Raw genomic sequence first — 17,548 nt, forward strand, 5'->3', positions numbered from 1 at the left:
ATTATGTGTTGCCACTTCCTTCCAGAGTCTATTTATGTGGCTGTTTTTTTTTTTTTCACTTTTTTTGTTGTTGCATTAACTCTGTGATGAATGCACGGCCTGATGAAACATGTTGGATTTTTATTGTTTCAAGATGAAGTAGCCATTTAATATTTTATATTTTTACTTTTTCACTTCCAGAACAATTGTCTTGGTTATTTCTTCAATGATAAAAATATTTTTTATTGTCTGCAATCATGTGCTTGATCTTAGTGTGTTTTAAGGATGAATGTAAGAATGCCACCGAGACGTATTCCAGTAAATTAATTGCGCTGAACAACAATAGTGATTCTGATTATTTTATTTTCTGTATCCAGTTTTAACCAATCAGGATTTATTTTCTCATGAATGTGAAGCTGTGGGTCATGTTGTAAATTTAATGAAATTAAATTGCACGCTGTGACACCAGACTGACATGGCAAATATTATGATAGTCTTGCTTTTAAGTGTTGTTTTCACCGTCTTTTCTTCCATTTTTCACATATTTTTATGAGTCACATTCTTAATCAAGTTTTTTAAAATGACGATTATTAGTTTATCCAACTCTTGCTGTTGCTCTTGTTTGTGCTTGTGCATATATAGGCATCGGTGAGCATTGTCTACTTTTCTGAAAAAGATATATTTTTAGAGTTGTTAAGCTTTAATAATTCTTAAGCTTTAAGAATTGAATACATTGTGTTTGAGTGTGTGTATGTGTGTGTGTGTATTTGTGTGTATGTCTCCTCCCTTACAGAGGTGGTGCTATATTTATATTTTGGGGAAAAAAACATTGCCTAACAATTATCATTTAATATCTCTGAAATCTAGAGGATCCAGTTTGTAAAAGTGTTATCATTTTGTCAACCAAGGACTTAAAATACCCTTCTTCCATTTTTAATTTTGAGCCACCAATCATTGGAATATGTGTCACTGTGTTTTCAAATGGTAGATCCTCTGTTCTCATTCTTCAGTCTAGTTTGCATGTTTTCCACACTGACACATCATCAGCCAATGCCTTAAAAAAGAAAAAGAAATCATGGAGTCTTAGTGCCCATAATTCCTGGCTAAGCCACGCCCCTGCAGAAACCCATGGCACTTTTTCCGCAGAGGGATTCAGGGATCCAGAATCTCCCGCACCCCAGACTGACCAGGACGTAGGTAGAGGAAGTTTCTGCTCCAGCCCAAATGTCCAAAATCACAGGTGAAATTTTGAAGCCAATGCAGAATAGGCAGGAGAGAGAGTCCCTCTGTTGCCCTCTGCTGGCTGGCTCCGGCACAACTCATAACTCCACTCGCCTCAAGTCACAAGTCATTGGGTGCTTTCCTGTTACCCTAGAAATGCTTCCTCCTTTCCTTCCTGCTTTTCCTAGCTTGAGAGAATTTTCATCTTCATTTCACACCACAACATAATCCTGAACTGCTTGTACATGCACATGACAAATAAAGTGCAGACTTAAACTGTTATGCCGTGCTGTCACCTAGAGAGAGTATTTCCTGTAGAGACCTGATGGCAGAATATAAACACAAACACTGTGTCCTTACATAAAACGTAATTCTGCAGAACATCAGGCATATTTTGCTTATCAGCCATATCCCCATCAATTCATAAATACAAGCTTAGTTCAGCCTGCTCATAATTTCACCATTGCACCATAGTCTGGAAATCGTAGGCTTAGGGTAGGTTTACACTACTGCTTTCTAGTAATCCAGTATCTCATTATATACCTAGAAAAGTAGAGATAGCATAGTAAATTCTATTTACATTCATATTTGAGGTCTATGTGTTGTGTGAGTCTGAGACAGAGAAAACAACAGAGAACACCTTCTCTCAGCAACCAAACCACAAGAGTTTCCAACCATACTGCAAACACAAAACAAAACAAAAAATGTTATTTAATCTTATATTCAGTCTTAAAATCTTTCTTTTCTTAAATGGGAAAATCGGCGTGAGATTATTTCACCTGTTTCCAATGCACTTAATCTTGCTTCAAAATTTCTTGTTAGTTGTTTTACATCATTTATTGAGGTGGACTTGTCACCTGCAGTGCTACTGTTGGGCTGCTGTGGGTTTGTCATGTCCCCTCTTCATTTCCACTTCTGAGAAATGCCCGTCACCTAGTTTCATTACAGAAAAACTCACCACAGAAGCCTCGTGAATCACAACCGACCTACTTAAATAGTTCAACCTAGCAAAACAACAACTGTTTGATTTAACAAATCAATGATGTTGAATGCTGAAATGTTTGTGCTCTTCGTCTCTGTAATTCACATTCATATAGTGCAGTGGTTCTCAACGTGGGGTCCGGGGACCACCAGGGGTCCTTGAGGGGGTTCCAGGGGGTCCCCAGCAAATTGATGAACAGTTAAACTTCAGCATTATTTCATTTACAAGAAGTTAACAAAATTAGAGAATGTAGAAGAATGACTGTTTTGATCATAGTTTCTCTGTTATCTCTCTACCTACAATACAGATAGTCATGGGATTCTGGACAAAATCATAGCTAACAATAAAAATATTCTCAGATTTGGGTCCGAGAGACAAAATCTCATCAAACGGGGGTCTGTGGCCCTAATGTGGACTACATTAGGGGTCCTTGATATGAAAAAGGTTGGGAATCACTGATATAGTGTAACAATAAATAAAAATGGGAACAATAAAATGTGCAAAAGAATAAAATACTAAAATACAAATGGACAGAAAACAAAAAAAAGTAGGAAAGTAGCAAAAGTGCAATTCAATCAACACATATCAACACAAAAGGTTCGCCCGCACATTTGTTTTTTTACTTATTTTCTCAGAATTGCAAATGTCAAATGGAAAAAGACGGATGTTTGAGACAAAAAATTCACACCTCACCTTGTCGCTTGCACGATGAAAAAAACTTCATACCCCAAACCACAAACACATACACACACTGTTAAGCGAGAAGCTTGTGTAATAACCTCCATTTCCTTTTTGCACCTAACAACAAAAACATAGCATAAATATTCCACACAAGCATGTTTTCTCTATCAGTATCAATGTACAATAAAGCTTACATTTACATGATATTGACATTTTAGAGTGATTAAGATGACTCTCTTATCCAAAGTGGATTACACCGAGATCGCTTTCTGTATCACCAACATTTCAAGCAACCAACTGGGAACTGATGGAATGATGATCGAGTCTGATTTAATTGGGTTTAATTGAATTAATATGGTGTCACGGGTAGCTCATTAGTCAGTTAGCATAAGAAGACATCAGCATATGGTTTTTCAGCTGCTCTGCACATTTTCTTTTGAGTTATAAACTGGATTGGCTTATCAACACCGTTAACGCGTCTTGGACTGTTGGAACATGCTGCCATCAAACACAGTGGATAATTCAACTCAGTGCTGGTGGTGACACTGGATCCTCAGAGCAGCTTATGTTGTAGGTTGACGGCTTCTGAACGCCAATGGGATATGCATGTTGAAAAGTGCATGCGAAGAGACTCCTGCATACTGTCTATACTTGCAAAGTAAAACATTTTATTGAAGACTTACAACGTTTTGCTTCTGGGACCTTCGTCAGGCAAGGCATGAAAAGTGGGTCCATAGTGCTATATAGCTATTTCCATAATGACATCATCGTTGCCTCTTTGCTCCGCATCCGACTGAGCTGGTGGTGAGCAGAAAGAGAGGAATCAAGTTATTGAAAACAGCTGTATGGATGACAAAAGAGTGGCTTTCCAGTGATATAACAAACCCTCTGATCCTCTGCTATTTCCTGTGCAACAGTGGTTGTGAACAGCTGATTGTGTTTCTAAATGGACGACTTGGCTGTCTCAAAAGAATTCAATAGACATGGCTAATTTCTGTGCTGTTTTTGACTGGGATCATCACTGATGTGCACATTAACAGAACCCCTAACCCTGAGACCCTCACCCACCCCCCTTTACTGTAATATCCAAGCAAGGTTTCTGAACTTGTGCTCATCCTACACCTTGCCTTTTTCACTTCAGTTCTTCAGTCGAAGTTACTTAGCCAGAAAAACTCCACCGATTGAGATTTAGCTCAACCACTGAGATTAAAGATAATGCTTACTAAAACTCCATTCTACCAAGGGACAGCTACAGATCCGGATCCCATGTATTGGTAAAAACGGTCTACCATACAGCAAACCACAGTACACTTAGACGGGTGAAAGATTATGCTGTATGGACACTTCCAGGAGTTTCCTACCTCTTTTCCTGTCTCGGTATATGAGTCCCAGTATGATGGTTGTCAGCAGGTAAGGAGTTCCCACAACTAGATGACACATCAGTCTGGGGAGAGACAGGAGGGGAGCTGGAGACGAAGTTGGAGTTGGAGTTGGAGATGGAGATGGGGATAGGACTAAAACTGCAAACAGAAATACAATCAACTCTTACCCATTGAGCTAATCAGGTTGTCCGTAAGATGCGAAAGCTGGCAACATTCACATGAATGGTTTATTCAAGAAACCCTTTATGCGATATTTTTTCTACTAAATAACCTCAAGGAGCATACTGGCTCCTTTTGGATCTTAGAAGAAGTCCCAGTAATCCATGAGTGTTTAGAGTGTAGAAAATGATTGGACTTCCAGCAACTGGTATTTAAAATGTTGGTGGTGTGTACACACAGTTACAGCAATGATACAGGGCACCATTTTAAGGCAATGGACATTAATGGTGTGGGGATGAAGATGAAGAAACTGGACAAAATCAGTGTGGATAATGTCAATAAATATAATGCAGGTGTTTGAACAAAACATTTTCTCTAAGGAGCAGGCTAAACTTTTCACGAAATGAAAAAACAAATAATATTTTCGATGACCATGCATATTTGAAATCATATGATGAAACTTCAAAGGGTTTCATCATCCCAAGGGTCAAAGCATTTTCTCCACCCATGGACAAACATGCAATCCTTCAATCCAAGTGAAAATGTAGACATTGTAAAAATAGAAGGCACTAATGAAATAAAGAATAAAACTGCAAAAAAATGCGATCAATCATAGTTAGTAGCTAGGTTGTACATACGTATCGCCTCAAAATGTTGCCCCCATACCATCACCTTTAAATGACATGTTAATACATAATATATTATTGCAATAAAATATTCAAATATTTCACAGAATCTATCAGTTATAAAGTAACTGTAGCCTACTTTTCTCACACTTTGTTTGGACAGCCAGCCAGCTCTCAGGTGACTCTCCCAAATGAGATTGACACTTGTAGAGGCCCTCGTCAGATTTAGAAACACTGTGGATGGTCATCTCTCCTGCAGAGCCGGTCCCAATGAGGAAGCCATCTTTATAGAAATCAGCTGGGAGGTTGGAGGGAGTCGTCTGGGTTCGACAGCGCAGAGTCACAGCATCTCCCTCCATCACAGGACGGACAGGACTCTCCAGGATCACTGCACGGTCTTATGAAAAATATAAGCTCAGATGGGCTATCAAAATAATAATACGGCAATTCTGTAGATGCAATGTTGCAGTTAAAGAGCTTTAATTTGCAGTTTGTCTTCCATACCCACTACAACCACAGACATAAATCCATGTACACAACTAGATGTAAATAATAGGCTACAGACAACAATAAAGACATCAAGTGGTTTAAACATTAATTTCAACAGCGTAAAAGCTATGTAGTTAGGTCTAATGCAATTCCCCCTATCACTTTTAAAATGTTATTATTAGCTAGCTAAAATTGTAGTTTGGTTGTGCTGCATTTGTTTCATGGGTCCTTCAGCAAATTTTCCCATCTATGAAATCGGCACAGCATGCTAATAGTTATTTTACAGAAGACTTTACACCTAGTTGGCATCAGGTGTACGTTTAATGTTGCAAGTTATGTCTCCGCTGCAATGATTTCAGTTGGTACAACCATTAAAATTTTAGTAATTCCTAAACTCGAATTTGAACATAAAGCAACACTATGCAAATGTGCATGTTGGTGGCCCCAAATGGCAGCAAAAGGTAACTGTTTGAAAATTTGAACTGCAATTTTAAGAAATCCTGTAAGGTGATGTCAGTAAACTGCACACGTTCATGTTTACCAACCAGCCAGTCTGTGATGCTTTATACCAAAGGAAACCACAGCGACGAGAGAGGAAAAGATCTAACGTTGGTGAGTCCAGCTTTCTCTGCTGTTTAGGAGACAGTTTGGATTTCACCCTTAAGTTTTGAGTCATCACAGATTAGTGAACATACCTACAACAGTAACAATTTAATTTGGGCAAATAAGGTGAAGCTAAGGAGTCTAAATTAGTGGAGATGGGTCACTCTTGTTTTTTGCAGCCCCACATTGAGATTTAGACTGATAAGACAGCTTTAAGTTTAACTGGTGCAACAGGCTGCAGAACCTTAAATGTCACAGCTTTCTCTGGTATTGTGTACTGTACCAGTGACAGTGATGCTGACAGAGTTGCTCCTTTCCCCCTCTCTGGACTCGCACCAGTACACCCCGCTGTCTGATGGGTAAGCGTTTCTGATGGTGCAGGCCGAGCCCGAGGAGGCGACGCCCCAGCCTGAAGAGCAGAGTCTGACGCCGCCGTCCGACGTGTTCCTCCTCACTCTCCACCCGCTGGAGTTCAGCCGATCTGAACAGCTCAGAGACACGGAGTCGTACCTGAAGAGCTGAGAGCTGTCGGGACTGACATGAAGACAGGCTGGACGGGGGAAGAAAGACAGAGGGAAAGGAAGACAGGGAGGGAGAAGGAGGGGAAAGAAGTTCAGGGAGGGAGAAGGTAAAGGAAAGAAGGAAAGTAAGGAAGTAAGAAAGAAAGAAAGAGGGAAAGAAAGATGGGGAGGAAGAAAGAGGGGAAGGAAAGAAGGAAAGGCAGACAGGGAGGAAGAAACAAAGACAGAAAGGACAGGGGGGAAGAAATACAGAGGTAAGCAAAGGAAGAAATAAAGAACAAGCGATGAAGGAAGAAAGAAAAGAGACAGCAATATAGGAATCGATGAAGAAAGAAAGAAAGCAATCAGCAAACAAACTGCCAAAGAATCAAAGAAAGTCTACAAAGTGCAAATGAAAGACTAACCAGTGTGACCTCATATCCAAAAAGACACAAAAGTCCATCAGCATATAAAACACTTTAGTAAATAAAACACTCAGTACTCACACAGCAGCAGGCAGACCGGTGTGAACTCCATCCTGTCTCGCTGCTGACTGAGACAGTTTGATCTCAGCACTTCCTTATTTCAGAGAACAACCTTAAAGGGAAACTCCCCCCGCCTCAGAGACTGTTACATTGTTATTCATCATTAATCCGTGTTGTTAATAATAATCATAATAATCATAATAATGATCCGCTTTATATGTAAGGCATGTTCAATGTATTATTTCAATGAGTTATTTTATAATTTACCTTTTCAGTGTACCCACTTTCCCTCAAACCTGCCTCGTCTACTTCTACTTCAGTTAGTGATTGCCTACATTTCCCAGAATGCCTTTTGACGACCAACAGAGACAGGTGAACTTGTTGCATTCAGCTGTGGGTTATATGTGTAGGTGGTGAGAGCGATAGTGACAGTAAGAGGAAGAGAGCGATAGTTTTTCCAGGTGAGAAGGGTCAAGAGTCCCGCCCCTTACTCCAAACCCCAACCTGTCTCTCCTGCTGCAGTGCATGCTGGTCTCTCTCCTGCTCCTGCGGGTGGAGAAACTGGTCTCTCTCCTCTTCTACGATGGATTTCTCCCTGTATGATTGTTGAACGTCTCTCGGTGCAAAATGGCGGCTCTAGAAAGAAGCCCTCGCTCTTTGATTCTGAGGGACTGACACCAAAACCTGACGTTTACCGCTGATGTTTTACATCCTGAAACATTTTCTCATATCAAACTCCACTGTAGCTGCTGGAAACATCTGGAGATGACGTCACCTCGTCTACATCTACGAACAACAGCGGTTTATTTGGAGAAAATAAGAGACGGCAGAAGAAATTGTCTACATTCAGTGTCCTCATAATTATGATATAATTATGTTGGGCCAGTGCATAACACCAAAGCAGTGACCGTTTTACTAATAAATATTTGTTCTCAGTACTGCGAGTGTTGCTGGAATTTACTCTTTTCCAGTGTTACCTTCCCATTCCATGCACCTTGTCAGTGGGTGAAGTTGTACAGAATACGTTTTCACCTTATGGAAATTACACCACAAGGATTTCTCAGATGGGGTTCCTCGGGACAAAATCTTATCAAATGGGGGTCTGTGGTCTAGTGTGGATCTATTTGGGGGGTTTCTTGACGTGAAAAACTCTGGTAATCCCTGTTGTAATTTACCAGGATGATATACTGCAAACTCCATGTCCAATTTCACTGGTCGAATGCTTTTTAAACTTCTTTCAAAACTTGGTAAGTGTTATCTCTCACCCTTTTTGTTTAGTTTTATTCAAAGTGATAATAGACAAGATTGTTAATTTTCTTGATTTTGGCGACACCTCTGGTGATCAGCGGCCATTGCTTAAACATCTGATCAAAGCAGTCGTCCTTATACATTCTCTCAGTGTGCTAATTTCTAGTGAGTGAAATAATATTGAAATGAAGTTATTCCTTATTTTCCTGGGAACCCTCTGGAGCCCCCATCAAGGACTCAAGGGACGCTTTTTAAAACTTTAATCTGGATCAGAACTATACAGATTTTCTGATTCCTTCTTTTCACAGTCCAGGGGTACACTGATCTTGCTGATTTTGAGTACGTTTTTCCAATCAATCAATCAATCAATCAATCAATATCAGATAGGGTCATTCTGATGAAGATAACAGACATGAGGGAACTAGATTAAAAAGTGTAAGACAGTGTGTATGTACCTGTTTTTATTCACTTTATCTGTACACGTATACAATGCATGAGAAATACAAAATTAAAAATACCATTGGATGGCAAAAATAATTCAAAACAAAATTTACCATTTTTCTACAAACAGTTTTTATTCATTAATTCAAGGACACCAAATAAAAGGTTCACAAGAGCAGCTGGTCCATCCTGCTGGTGATTTGTATGATTTGTACATTTAATAAAATGTAAAAAAAAAAAATAAATCTACATTCAGGATGTGCAGGCCAGCTGCATCAGAAACTCATCCATCAGTTTTGAAAAACACAATTTTCAGATTTCCTCCTATTAGAAAAGTTTTGAAAACTGGGCACTTGTGGATTTAGGACTGGCACTTTGGTAAATAATATCAAATAAATTATGTAGTATTACCATTTGTTCACCAGGGGGAGCTCTAGACCCGTTTCTGGGTCTAAGAGTGGCTTGCATCAACAAGGACTAACTTTTAAACTGCATTTAATCATGGTTTATCAGTTAATTGTTTCACCAAACTTTAAACCTAATTAAAGACTAAGCAGGGTTAAATTTAAAGCTGAGACTATCACGGTGTAAAGAAAAAAAAAGAAAAAGAAAAAAAGAATTGTAATAATGTAAACAAAGAATGCATTTTGGTATGATCAATAACTTACAACATGTGCCACGATTACAAAGAAATTTCAAATTAACACAGGAATGCCCTAAATTAAAGCCCCATTTAAGATTTTTTAATATTGTAATGCATTATTGTTTTGTATATGTGCAATAGTTTTCAAGAGAACAATACTTTCCACTTTTTTGCACCTTTGCAATAAACCATATGGTTTATTGTGATTTCCCTTACAAATATGACAGTGTGTAGCCCATAATATCCTATATGTTTAGTGCAGAAACACCATAGCAATGAGTGCTGAGCAACAAAGATGGAGACTAAATATAAAATACAACACCAAAGATATCGCCAAAACTTCGACGATATCTTTGGCAAAGCTTTGGTGATTCAAAAAAAAAAAATCAGTAAACGACTTCTTGAAGAACCGTATGTTAGAGGTTTGAGGAAGCTCCATCAGAGTTCAGGTTCCTCAATGCCCTTTTTTCTTTTTAACCAAACTTGATAAAAATGAAAAGCGTGAAGCTGTTATTGCCCTTCTTCTGTAATATTTTGAAATTGCAATGGCCAAACTACATCTGCCAACCTTAAAGTCACAATGAAACAGCATTTTGAGAGCATCTTGCTTCTTTAATATGATGTATTTCCTGTTGAAACAGGATGTTGGGGGCAGGCCATAATGCAGGGAGGGATCATTCAAAAGTGTAAACCAATGAGAGATTAGTTAGGAAGAGAAAGGCAGTTTTATTGGATGGAGTTTTTATTTACGCCTCTTGGTGCAGCATGATGTCACCACTAATCTCTATTGTTTTATCTTAGTACCTCTTCTTTTTTCTCTATTGTTTTATCATTATCTTAGTTTATCTTAGTACCTCTTCTTTTTTCTCTATTGTTTTATCTTTATCTTAGTTTATCTTAGTACCTCTTCTTTTTTATTATCTTATTGTACTTACTGTACTTGTTTTCCTTGGTACTGTCTGCCAGTTGCTGCTGTGGCACCTGAATTTCCCCAAGGTGATTAATAAAGTGCTATCTTATCTTATCTTATCTTATCTTATCTTATCTTAAAGATTTTCCATTTTCCAGGAAGTTAAAGTAATGAGATTTCGATATAAAAATAAAATAAAAAAAATCTTGGGAAATTTCTGGGCATAAATTGTCAAATAGCTGTGTGGTATGATAGAATTAGCTAAAAAGGCCAAAAAGTATTTTTTCATTTCAGTGGGATTTTAAAGACACTGCAGGAAGTAAATCTTTTTTTTGCATTTAGTGTTGAATTGGTGTATATTATGAATTTAAAAATTAGCCAACAAGGTGAAAAAGTCATCTTTCATTTCATTGTGACTTAAAGTGCTTCGTTAAAGGGAATGAACAAAATATGATCAATTCATACATGAGCAGTAACCTGTTGTCAGAAAAAAATGTATATCTCCAACAAGTAAGTTTTTCATGGGTGAAGAAAAGAGATCTTATTATCTCACTGACGCCCATGGATTATTGGGATTAAATAATAGAGTTTTAACAATGGCCCAAGGGCGAAGAGCTTCACTCAACACGTAAACGTTCAATTCATGTATGAAAAACATCAAAATTTCTATGACAGCTGTGAAACAGACGACTCCGATTTTCAGTTGCCTTCATTGCTTTTTGGATGAGTAAAGAAGGTACCTGTTTGGACGTAGTTCATCACATTTCTACTCTGTTATTAAAACCTCTGACTCTGGGTCTGATTCAGCCAGGACACTGAAGCGATTATTAGAGGAAAATGAAAATGAAGAATGCCTCGACGGACGCATGGACACATTAGGCCGAAGCCCAGAGAAAGAGACACTCCTAGAATGAATACTAGGATTGGATTTTTGCTCTGAAGGATTGTCTGAAACTGAATTGGAAGATGCAGCAGCACCTTTGGAAATATTGTGAGTGCTGTGATTAGGATTGTTGCTGTGGGGTGGGTTGCTATGTGTTGGATCGTTGCGGTCTTGTTTTGCACTTTTGTCGTGGGATGGGCTGCTAGGTGTTGGATTACTGTCGTGCATTGGGAACTCAGGTTTTGGACCCTTGTTCTGGGGTAACTTGATAGGTTTTGGATAGCTGCCGTGGGGCGAGGCCCTTGGTTTTGGCTTGTTGTCATGGGTTAAGTTGTCTGCCTTTGGACCCCGGTCAGGAGGTGGGTTGCAGGGTTTTGGACTGTCCAGTGGGGATTTGGTAGTGATATGGCTGGTAGGACTACGGTCAATTGTAGGCTGGTCATGCTGGCAAACAGCACAATGCTTCCTCTCGAAAGACTGTAGCCGGGCCAGTTGTTCAGTCAGTCTGCAGATGGTCTCATCTTTACCACAGATGATCTCATCTTTACCACACAGCTGGGACTGAAGATTAGCCACTTGGCCATTCAGTTGCAAAATGTTGTCTCTCTTCTGTAGGAGTGACTGATCATCTGTAGTGCTGTTCTCTGTACTTTCATCTGATGGGTGCCTGCTCAGTGGTAGTTTTTGTTTGTCTGTGAATACAAGAAAGAGGAGCTGTTACCACTTGCTTCAGTCCTGACATCTATTAAAAGGTATGAGCCTGATGAAGACCGTTTGGTCGATACCTGTTGGTCATTTTTATTGTCTTACTGCCCATGTAATAAAGGCTTTTTATATTTTTTGGTTTTCTGTTTGGATAACTGTTTTTTACATTTCAACTTTTTACCAGCAAGTAAAAGAACCAAAGTTTTCTGTCATCTATTAAAATATGTTTTTATAATTCTTTGTTATTTTTTGACAGTACAACATTTCAAGTCCAAAACTCCAAACAAAGATGAAGGGGTTGAAATGAAAAAAATGACTACTTGTAGCTACCTAAACAGCAGGGTGGTAAATTAATCCCACTCAACAAATAAATGTTGGTAAAATTTGACTGGTTAAGTTTGTCTGTTCTACCAGCTACTCCAGCAGGTAACCAGCCATCATTTGGAGGTATTTACTTGATAAAATAAAAGTGGGTGATGAATTTGGGGATTTATCAGCCACCTTGGCCTGTAGACAAAAAAGCTAGTGTCCATCCCTGCTGAAGACACAGAAAATATTACTGACTTACCAGACTTGTCTGCTCTCCTTTTCCATGCAACAAATGCGGGCAACACCAATACGGCCAAAACAGGTATGACAACGCAGAGGACAGTGTTTTGTGTGCAGGACTTCATGCAATCAGCTGAAATGACAAAAACCCACACCCAGAACCTTAAGGTGGACACAATATGAAACAAATTAAATTAATATGAATAACCTCTTCGAAGACATATCCTGTATCATTACACATAATCTATTGCCAGGCCAGTATTGCTTTGATCCTTGCACTCTGTACTTTTTTGGTGCCTGAATTTTTGGCAACTGAAGAATTGAGCTTATTCTACTGTCACACTCATTGTCTCTCTGGATAAGAAAGTCAGCTAAATGTTGTAAATATAATGTAATGTGCTTAAAAGAGATGCCTCATACATGCATTTATGTATATATTCTTTTTTTTTGTAACTGTAGGATCAGACAGTCTAAGCTGATGTGGTTGGCGGTGTGACAGCTAAATGTTTCAGGTGTAAATGTGAATGTGAATCAGGGAGGCGCTTGTTTTAATGCAGCTGGTACATGACGGGTTGTTAGTATATACTACCGTACCTGGTATTTCAATCTTTGTGTCCACAGTCCGGCTGGTCGTCTGCTGACGAACTCTACAGGTGAACCTGTTATGAAAAGGCATCAGACAAATGAAACAGTGAAAGTGCCACGGACTCATTTATATCCACTGCAGTTAGATTTTCATTTGCACATGATGCACTTTTTGTACTACTACTGAGCCCCTTTAGTTTTTTCAGCCTGAATTCAAAATGGATTTAATTCAGATTTGTTGTCAACCATCTACACAAAATAACCCAAATAAATGGGCGTTTTCTCGGGAATTAATGGCAGCCACCCGGGGTCGCTAGCTGTCACTTTCCCTCCACACTGATTCACCTTGTATGCATTAAAGTAATAATCTGTCACATTTTCAAATAAATGCTTGTTTTGCTGTGCTTTATCACCGATTGATATAACAAAAGATTCAAGATGGAGAAAAATAACATGAATCTTTCAGATTATCACCTTAAGGTTAATAATGAAACTGAGTTTAACCTGTTGGTAGCAGTGGGTTGCACAGTCACTGTGCTTCTCAGTGTGTAACAGTCACTGCCATCCAACTCTCTCCTTGTGGGTTCAGCAGTGATGTGGTTTCCCTGATCATCCAGCCACGTAATCTCAGGCTCTGCTAACGAGCAATTCACCTCACACTGGAGAGTCGCTCCACCACTGTCGATTCCAGTGATTGAGATTATTGGCTTGGACACTGAAAAAAACAAAAACAAAAAAAGAATTACACAAAACGTGACCTTTCAACTATGGCGTTCCATTCAACATTTGTCAAAAATTAGTAATAGTAATAATAATAATGATATGACTGACTTAAATGCTCAACATTTCTACACTACTGTGAACACAGATGGAACATTTGTTCATTATTTGTTCACGTTTTGTTTTTTTAACTCTTGTTCGGGTTTTGTTTCTGAGTTAACTTTATTACATTGTAATTATCTATGATGTTTGTTTTGTTATGGGAGACACTCCATATGGTCTTCCTTGCTCATCATGATTATGATCACTTGCTGTGTTTGTTTCTGACAGTATATATTATGAGTATTTTGTATGAACTACACTTTTGTGCTAAACCCCCCCCCCCAAAAAAAAACCCAACAACTCATAATTAAGCTCACAGAGTCATAGAGAGATACCATGCAGGTGAAAACAGGCCTCACACAAAGTTATTCACCTCTACCACACCCCACCATGTTGGAAGCGCGACAAAAAAAATCAAGAATTGCAATGTGATTGCCTCTTCCTCATTATACTTTTATATATAGGCTACTTTTATTTATACTATACTTTTTTGTTCATCAAAATGTTGTATATATAAAATTGTATATTGTATCCACATATTCATGATCTTGTCTTGAATGCTACTTTATTCATGTGTGTGTTTTCTTTTTTAAAACAATCTTTTGAGGTAAAATATTTAAAAAGGTAGATAGTAATCTACTTTCTATCAGTTTTACCAGCTAGTATGTCAAATCTTTGATGCTCAACTGTTAACTGAGCTGACTCTTCTCAAGCTACAACTCAGAGTGTTTTGGAGTAGAGACTAGGGCTAAAGACAAGACAGTTTACTGTGTCACAGTAACCAAATCCACCTTATCACACTATTCACTTTTACTGAGAACGTTACTGAATGGATCTACAGCCACACCACAACAAGCTTTGTCAGACAATTCCACAGTGTTATTTGCAAAAACATTTAACTCAATTTGTATCCATTTCTATAAATCATGTTTTTTTCCCCAGGTAATATCAACCAAACAAATGCATTGTCATTTGCGACAAAACGGATTTTGGATTCAGAAAGTAGGTTATGTGAAGCATTACATTCAACAATCAGTTCTTTGTGTTTTTCAGGAATGGCATTTATCTGTTTTTGCAAATAAATGTATTTATATAAATGTTTTGCAGTTGAAGAGTTTGACTTGACGTACCCACAACGAGATCAATGACTTGTGTCATCTGCTTCTCTGGGAGCGTGAGGCATCGGTATTTCCCCGCATCAGAGAGCTGCACGTCGGAGAGTCTCAATGAGATGTTTCTGTTTTTCAGTTCTCTCATGAAGAGGTGTGTTCTGAACTCGTAGGCCTGATGCTTCATCGCGTGCGTCTCGCAGCCATCTCGGTGAAGATAGACAACGTTTTGGGGTTCCAGGCCTTCCTTCGTCCACTCCACTGTCTCATCGCTTCCACCAGATTTATACAGACAGGGCAGAGTGACGTCTTCACCAACAAACGCGAATACTGTCTCAGGCGAATCATTCACATTGGATTCTCCTAGGACTGAAACAAAACAAACAAATAAACAAACAACTTTGTTATACGCTCCAGATCATTAAAAGCATTAATGATCCCAGTCAAACTTAGGCCTACTTCACACTTATTTTTATTGAGTGCAGCTTGTTTAATGTGATTATCGTGGAAGTGTATCTTTACTGTTGACTGTAACTGAGTGTTTTTTTTTTATTGCAACACAACAAATTGCCTCAGAGGATGTTTACGTTAATTCCCAACATTGTTTTCCTTTTCATTATTGGTATTGTTTCATTATTGTAATTTGTAGAGCAGAAACTCTGAGCTTCACATCCAAGTAAAACATGACAAATGGCAAACAGAAAAGAAAAAAAAACCATCTGAATAAAGTCAATGACACAACAAAGAAATGTCTCTGCGAAGATACACACATACACACACACACACACACACACACACACACACCTCGACGGCCTGTCACACATCACAATACTTCCTGAAAGTGTTGCTGTAGACTAACTCTCTCTCATCATCTTGGCGTTTTGCCTCCTATTTTGCAATACTGTACATTCCCCAAGCCTGACTGGACCAGCTGCAGCGTGAAATACCTGTCCACCATTTTCTAGATGACAAAAACTGTAACAAATCCTTAAGAGGTATCACTGCTGCGTGGTGAAAACCTTGTAACTCCATTTCTGGTCTTGCTGTCTCTCTTATACCCCTTGTAACACATATGTTTGTATATATTATATATGCAAGTCTGCTTATTTAGGCAACTCTGCAAGTCTTGACTCTGAAAATAACACTTTTTTTTTTTTTAGGAAAGAGTGCCGCAAGTTCACAAGTACTGACTGAATGGTCCGGGAACAAACACAGAAGTTTTGAAATGTGTGGCATTCCTATTTAAGAACACATTAAATATACATGAGCCTGAGAAATGAATTACTACTTCCTTCATCCCTGAAACATGAGCTATGTGGGACTTTGATAGCAGCAATATGTCAGATATTGTGTAACTTAGTTGTTTTTTGTACATTTCCACTTGATCACATGAGCACCTTACAAGAAGTGGTTAAGTATTGCATAGTAGATTTCACCAGAATATGCTGTTGTATGCTGTAAATGTAATTTCACACATTCAGTCGGCTCTACCAGGCAACACAAAGGACCAAATAGTTTTAAAATGCACACACACACCCCTCCCGCCGCCACCACCACACACACACACACACACACACACATACACACACACACACACACACACACACACAAATAACAAGGAAATACAGTAGGCCTATAGCCTTCATATCAGCCTTACAAACCGACAAAACATTTCTTGCATAGTTTACTAGCATACATAATCTATGGGCCTAAATTTTAATGTCGTTTTTTTCAGCAGAGAAAAATACATTATAGTGCTGATTCTGTGACATAGGCTATCTACCAAAAAACAATGAATGGATTTACAAGGATAGGTAAAACTGATTTGTCTGATGTCAGTTATGATGTAAATCACCACAAATCTGATGTAAACGATCGACAGTCACTCGACTTGGCCTACCTGCACACGCACAAAACAGACTAACAGCCAGCAAAATGCGTCCAAACATCCCCGAAACACGTCTGATCCTCACCGCTTGGAAATGTTCACACTAACAGCGTCTGGGAATAATCTCGAATAGATATCTGACGCTGCAGCTGGCTCTTTAAAACATTAGAACCGGTTCAAACAGGTTAGCCGTGCCTCCGTGGGCTGTTCATTCAGAAGTGATTTTGAACTTTCGATTTCGTTTTTAATTGTGCCGGGTCACACTCCGCCCACACAGCCCCCCTCCTTCAGACAGAAAATACGACAACAACTCTGAATTTCATATATCACTAATACGACACATTGACTATACATGACGCTTGTATGAACATTTATGATATATATCTTATCAGAAAAGACATTATTGTTTTGTTTTCCGGGGAAGGATGTCCGTGCACTTCCGTTCACCGTTTCCATGGATACGACGCATTCGAGACCAGCACGTTATTGTTGAATGCCCAAACATGGTAGCGCGCACACACACACACACACCGGTGACGTATCTGTGACGTTATTAGAATTTTTTTTTTTTTCTAAAAGACGGGAGACATTTAGAAGAAGGTTATTTAGGCTATTTGTTTTTGTGTGAAAACAACGAGATTGAGCTAAATTTAAACTG

At 38.8% G+C, this 17,548-nt stretch overlaps 2 protein-coding genes across 2 annotated transcripts; both read right to left on the reverse strand.

Moving 5' to 3' along the window:
• Window positions 1-2,791: 2,791 nt before the first annotated feature.
• Window positions 2,792-7,175, reverse strand: LOC139915728 (low affinity immunoglobulin gamma Fc region receptor III-like). The gene is made up of 5 exons (XM_078291855.1): window positions 7,129-7,175; window positions 6,406-6,672; window positions 5,179-5,427; window positions 4,225-4,329; window positions 2,792-3,661 (listed from the first exon to the last, which is right to left on the reverse strand). Exons 1-5 carry the CDS (start codon window positions 7,157-7,159, stop codon window positions 3,603-3,605), a joined length of 711 nt encoding a protein of 236 aa, XP_078147981.1. The 5' UTR covers window positions 7,160-7,175; the 3' UTR covers window positions 2,792-3,602.
• Window positions 7,176-12,542: 5,367 nt separating this feature from the next.
• Window positions 12,543-17,095, reverse strand: LOC139915725 (butyrophilin subfamily 1 member A1-like; the record flags this gene model as incomplete). The annotated part of the gene is made up of 5 exons (XM_071904425.2): window positions 16,903-17,095; window positions 15,024-15,371; window positions 13,576-13,786; window positions 13,081-13,145; window positions 12,543-12,619 (listed from the first exon to the last, which is right to left on the reverse strand). Coding segments are annotated over exons 1-5 (750 nt in total), but the record flags the coding sequence as incomplete, so codon positions are not given.
• Between the last annotated feature and the right edge of the window lie 453 nt (window positions 17,096-17,548).

Source organism: Centroberyx gerrardi, chromosome 23, assembly GCF_048128805.1.
Source record: "Centroberyx gerrardi isolate f3 chromosome 23, fCenGer3.hap1.cur.20231027, whole genome shotgun sequence".
NCBI classification, from domain to species: Eukaryota; Metazoa; Chordata; class Actinopteri; order Beryciformes; family Berycidae; genus Centroberyx; species Centroberyx gerrardi.

Bases quoted from the DNA above. Each gene is read 5' to 3' on its own strand.
- LOC139915728 (XM_078291855.1), bottom strand. From the start codon at position 7,159: ATGGAGTTCACACCGGTCTGCCTGCTGCTGT. The intron at 5,428-6,405 runs GTACAGTACACA...ATTTTTCATAAG, and splicing joins TGTCAGCATCACTGTCACTG to ACCGTGCAGTGATCCTGGAG. The intron at 3,662-4,224 runs GTAGGAAACTCC...GCTCACCACCAG, and splicing joins ATACCGAGACAGGAAAAGAG to CTCAGTCGGATGCGGAGCAA.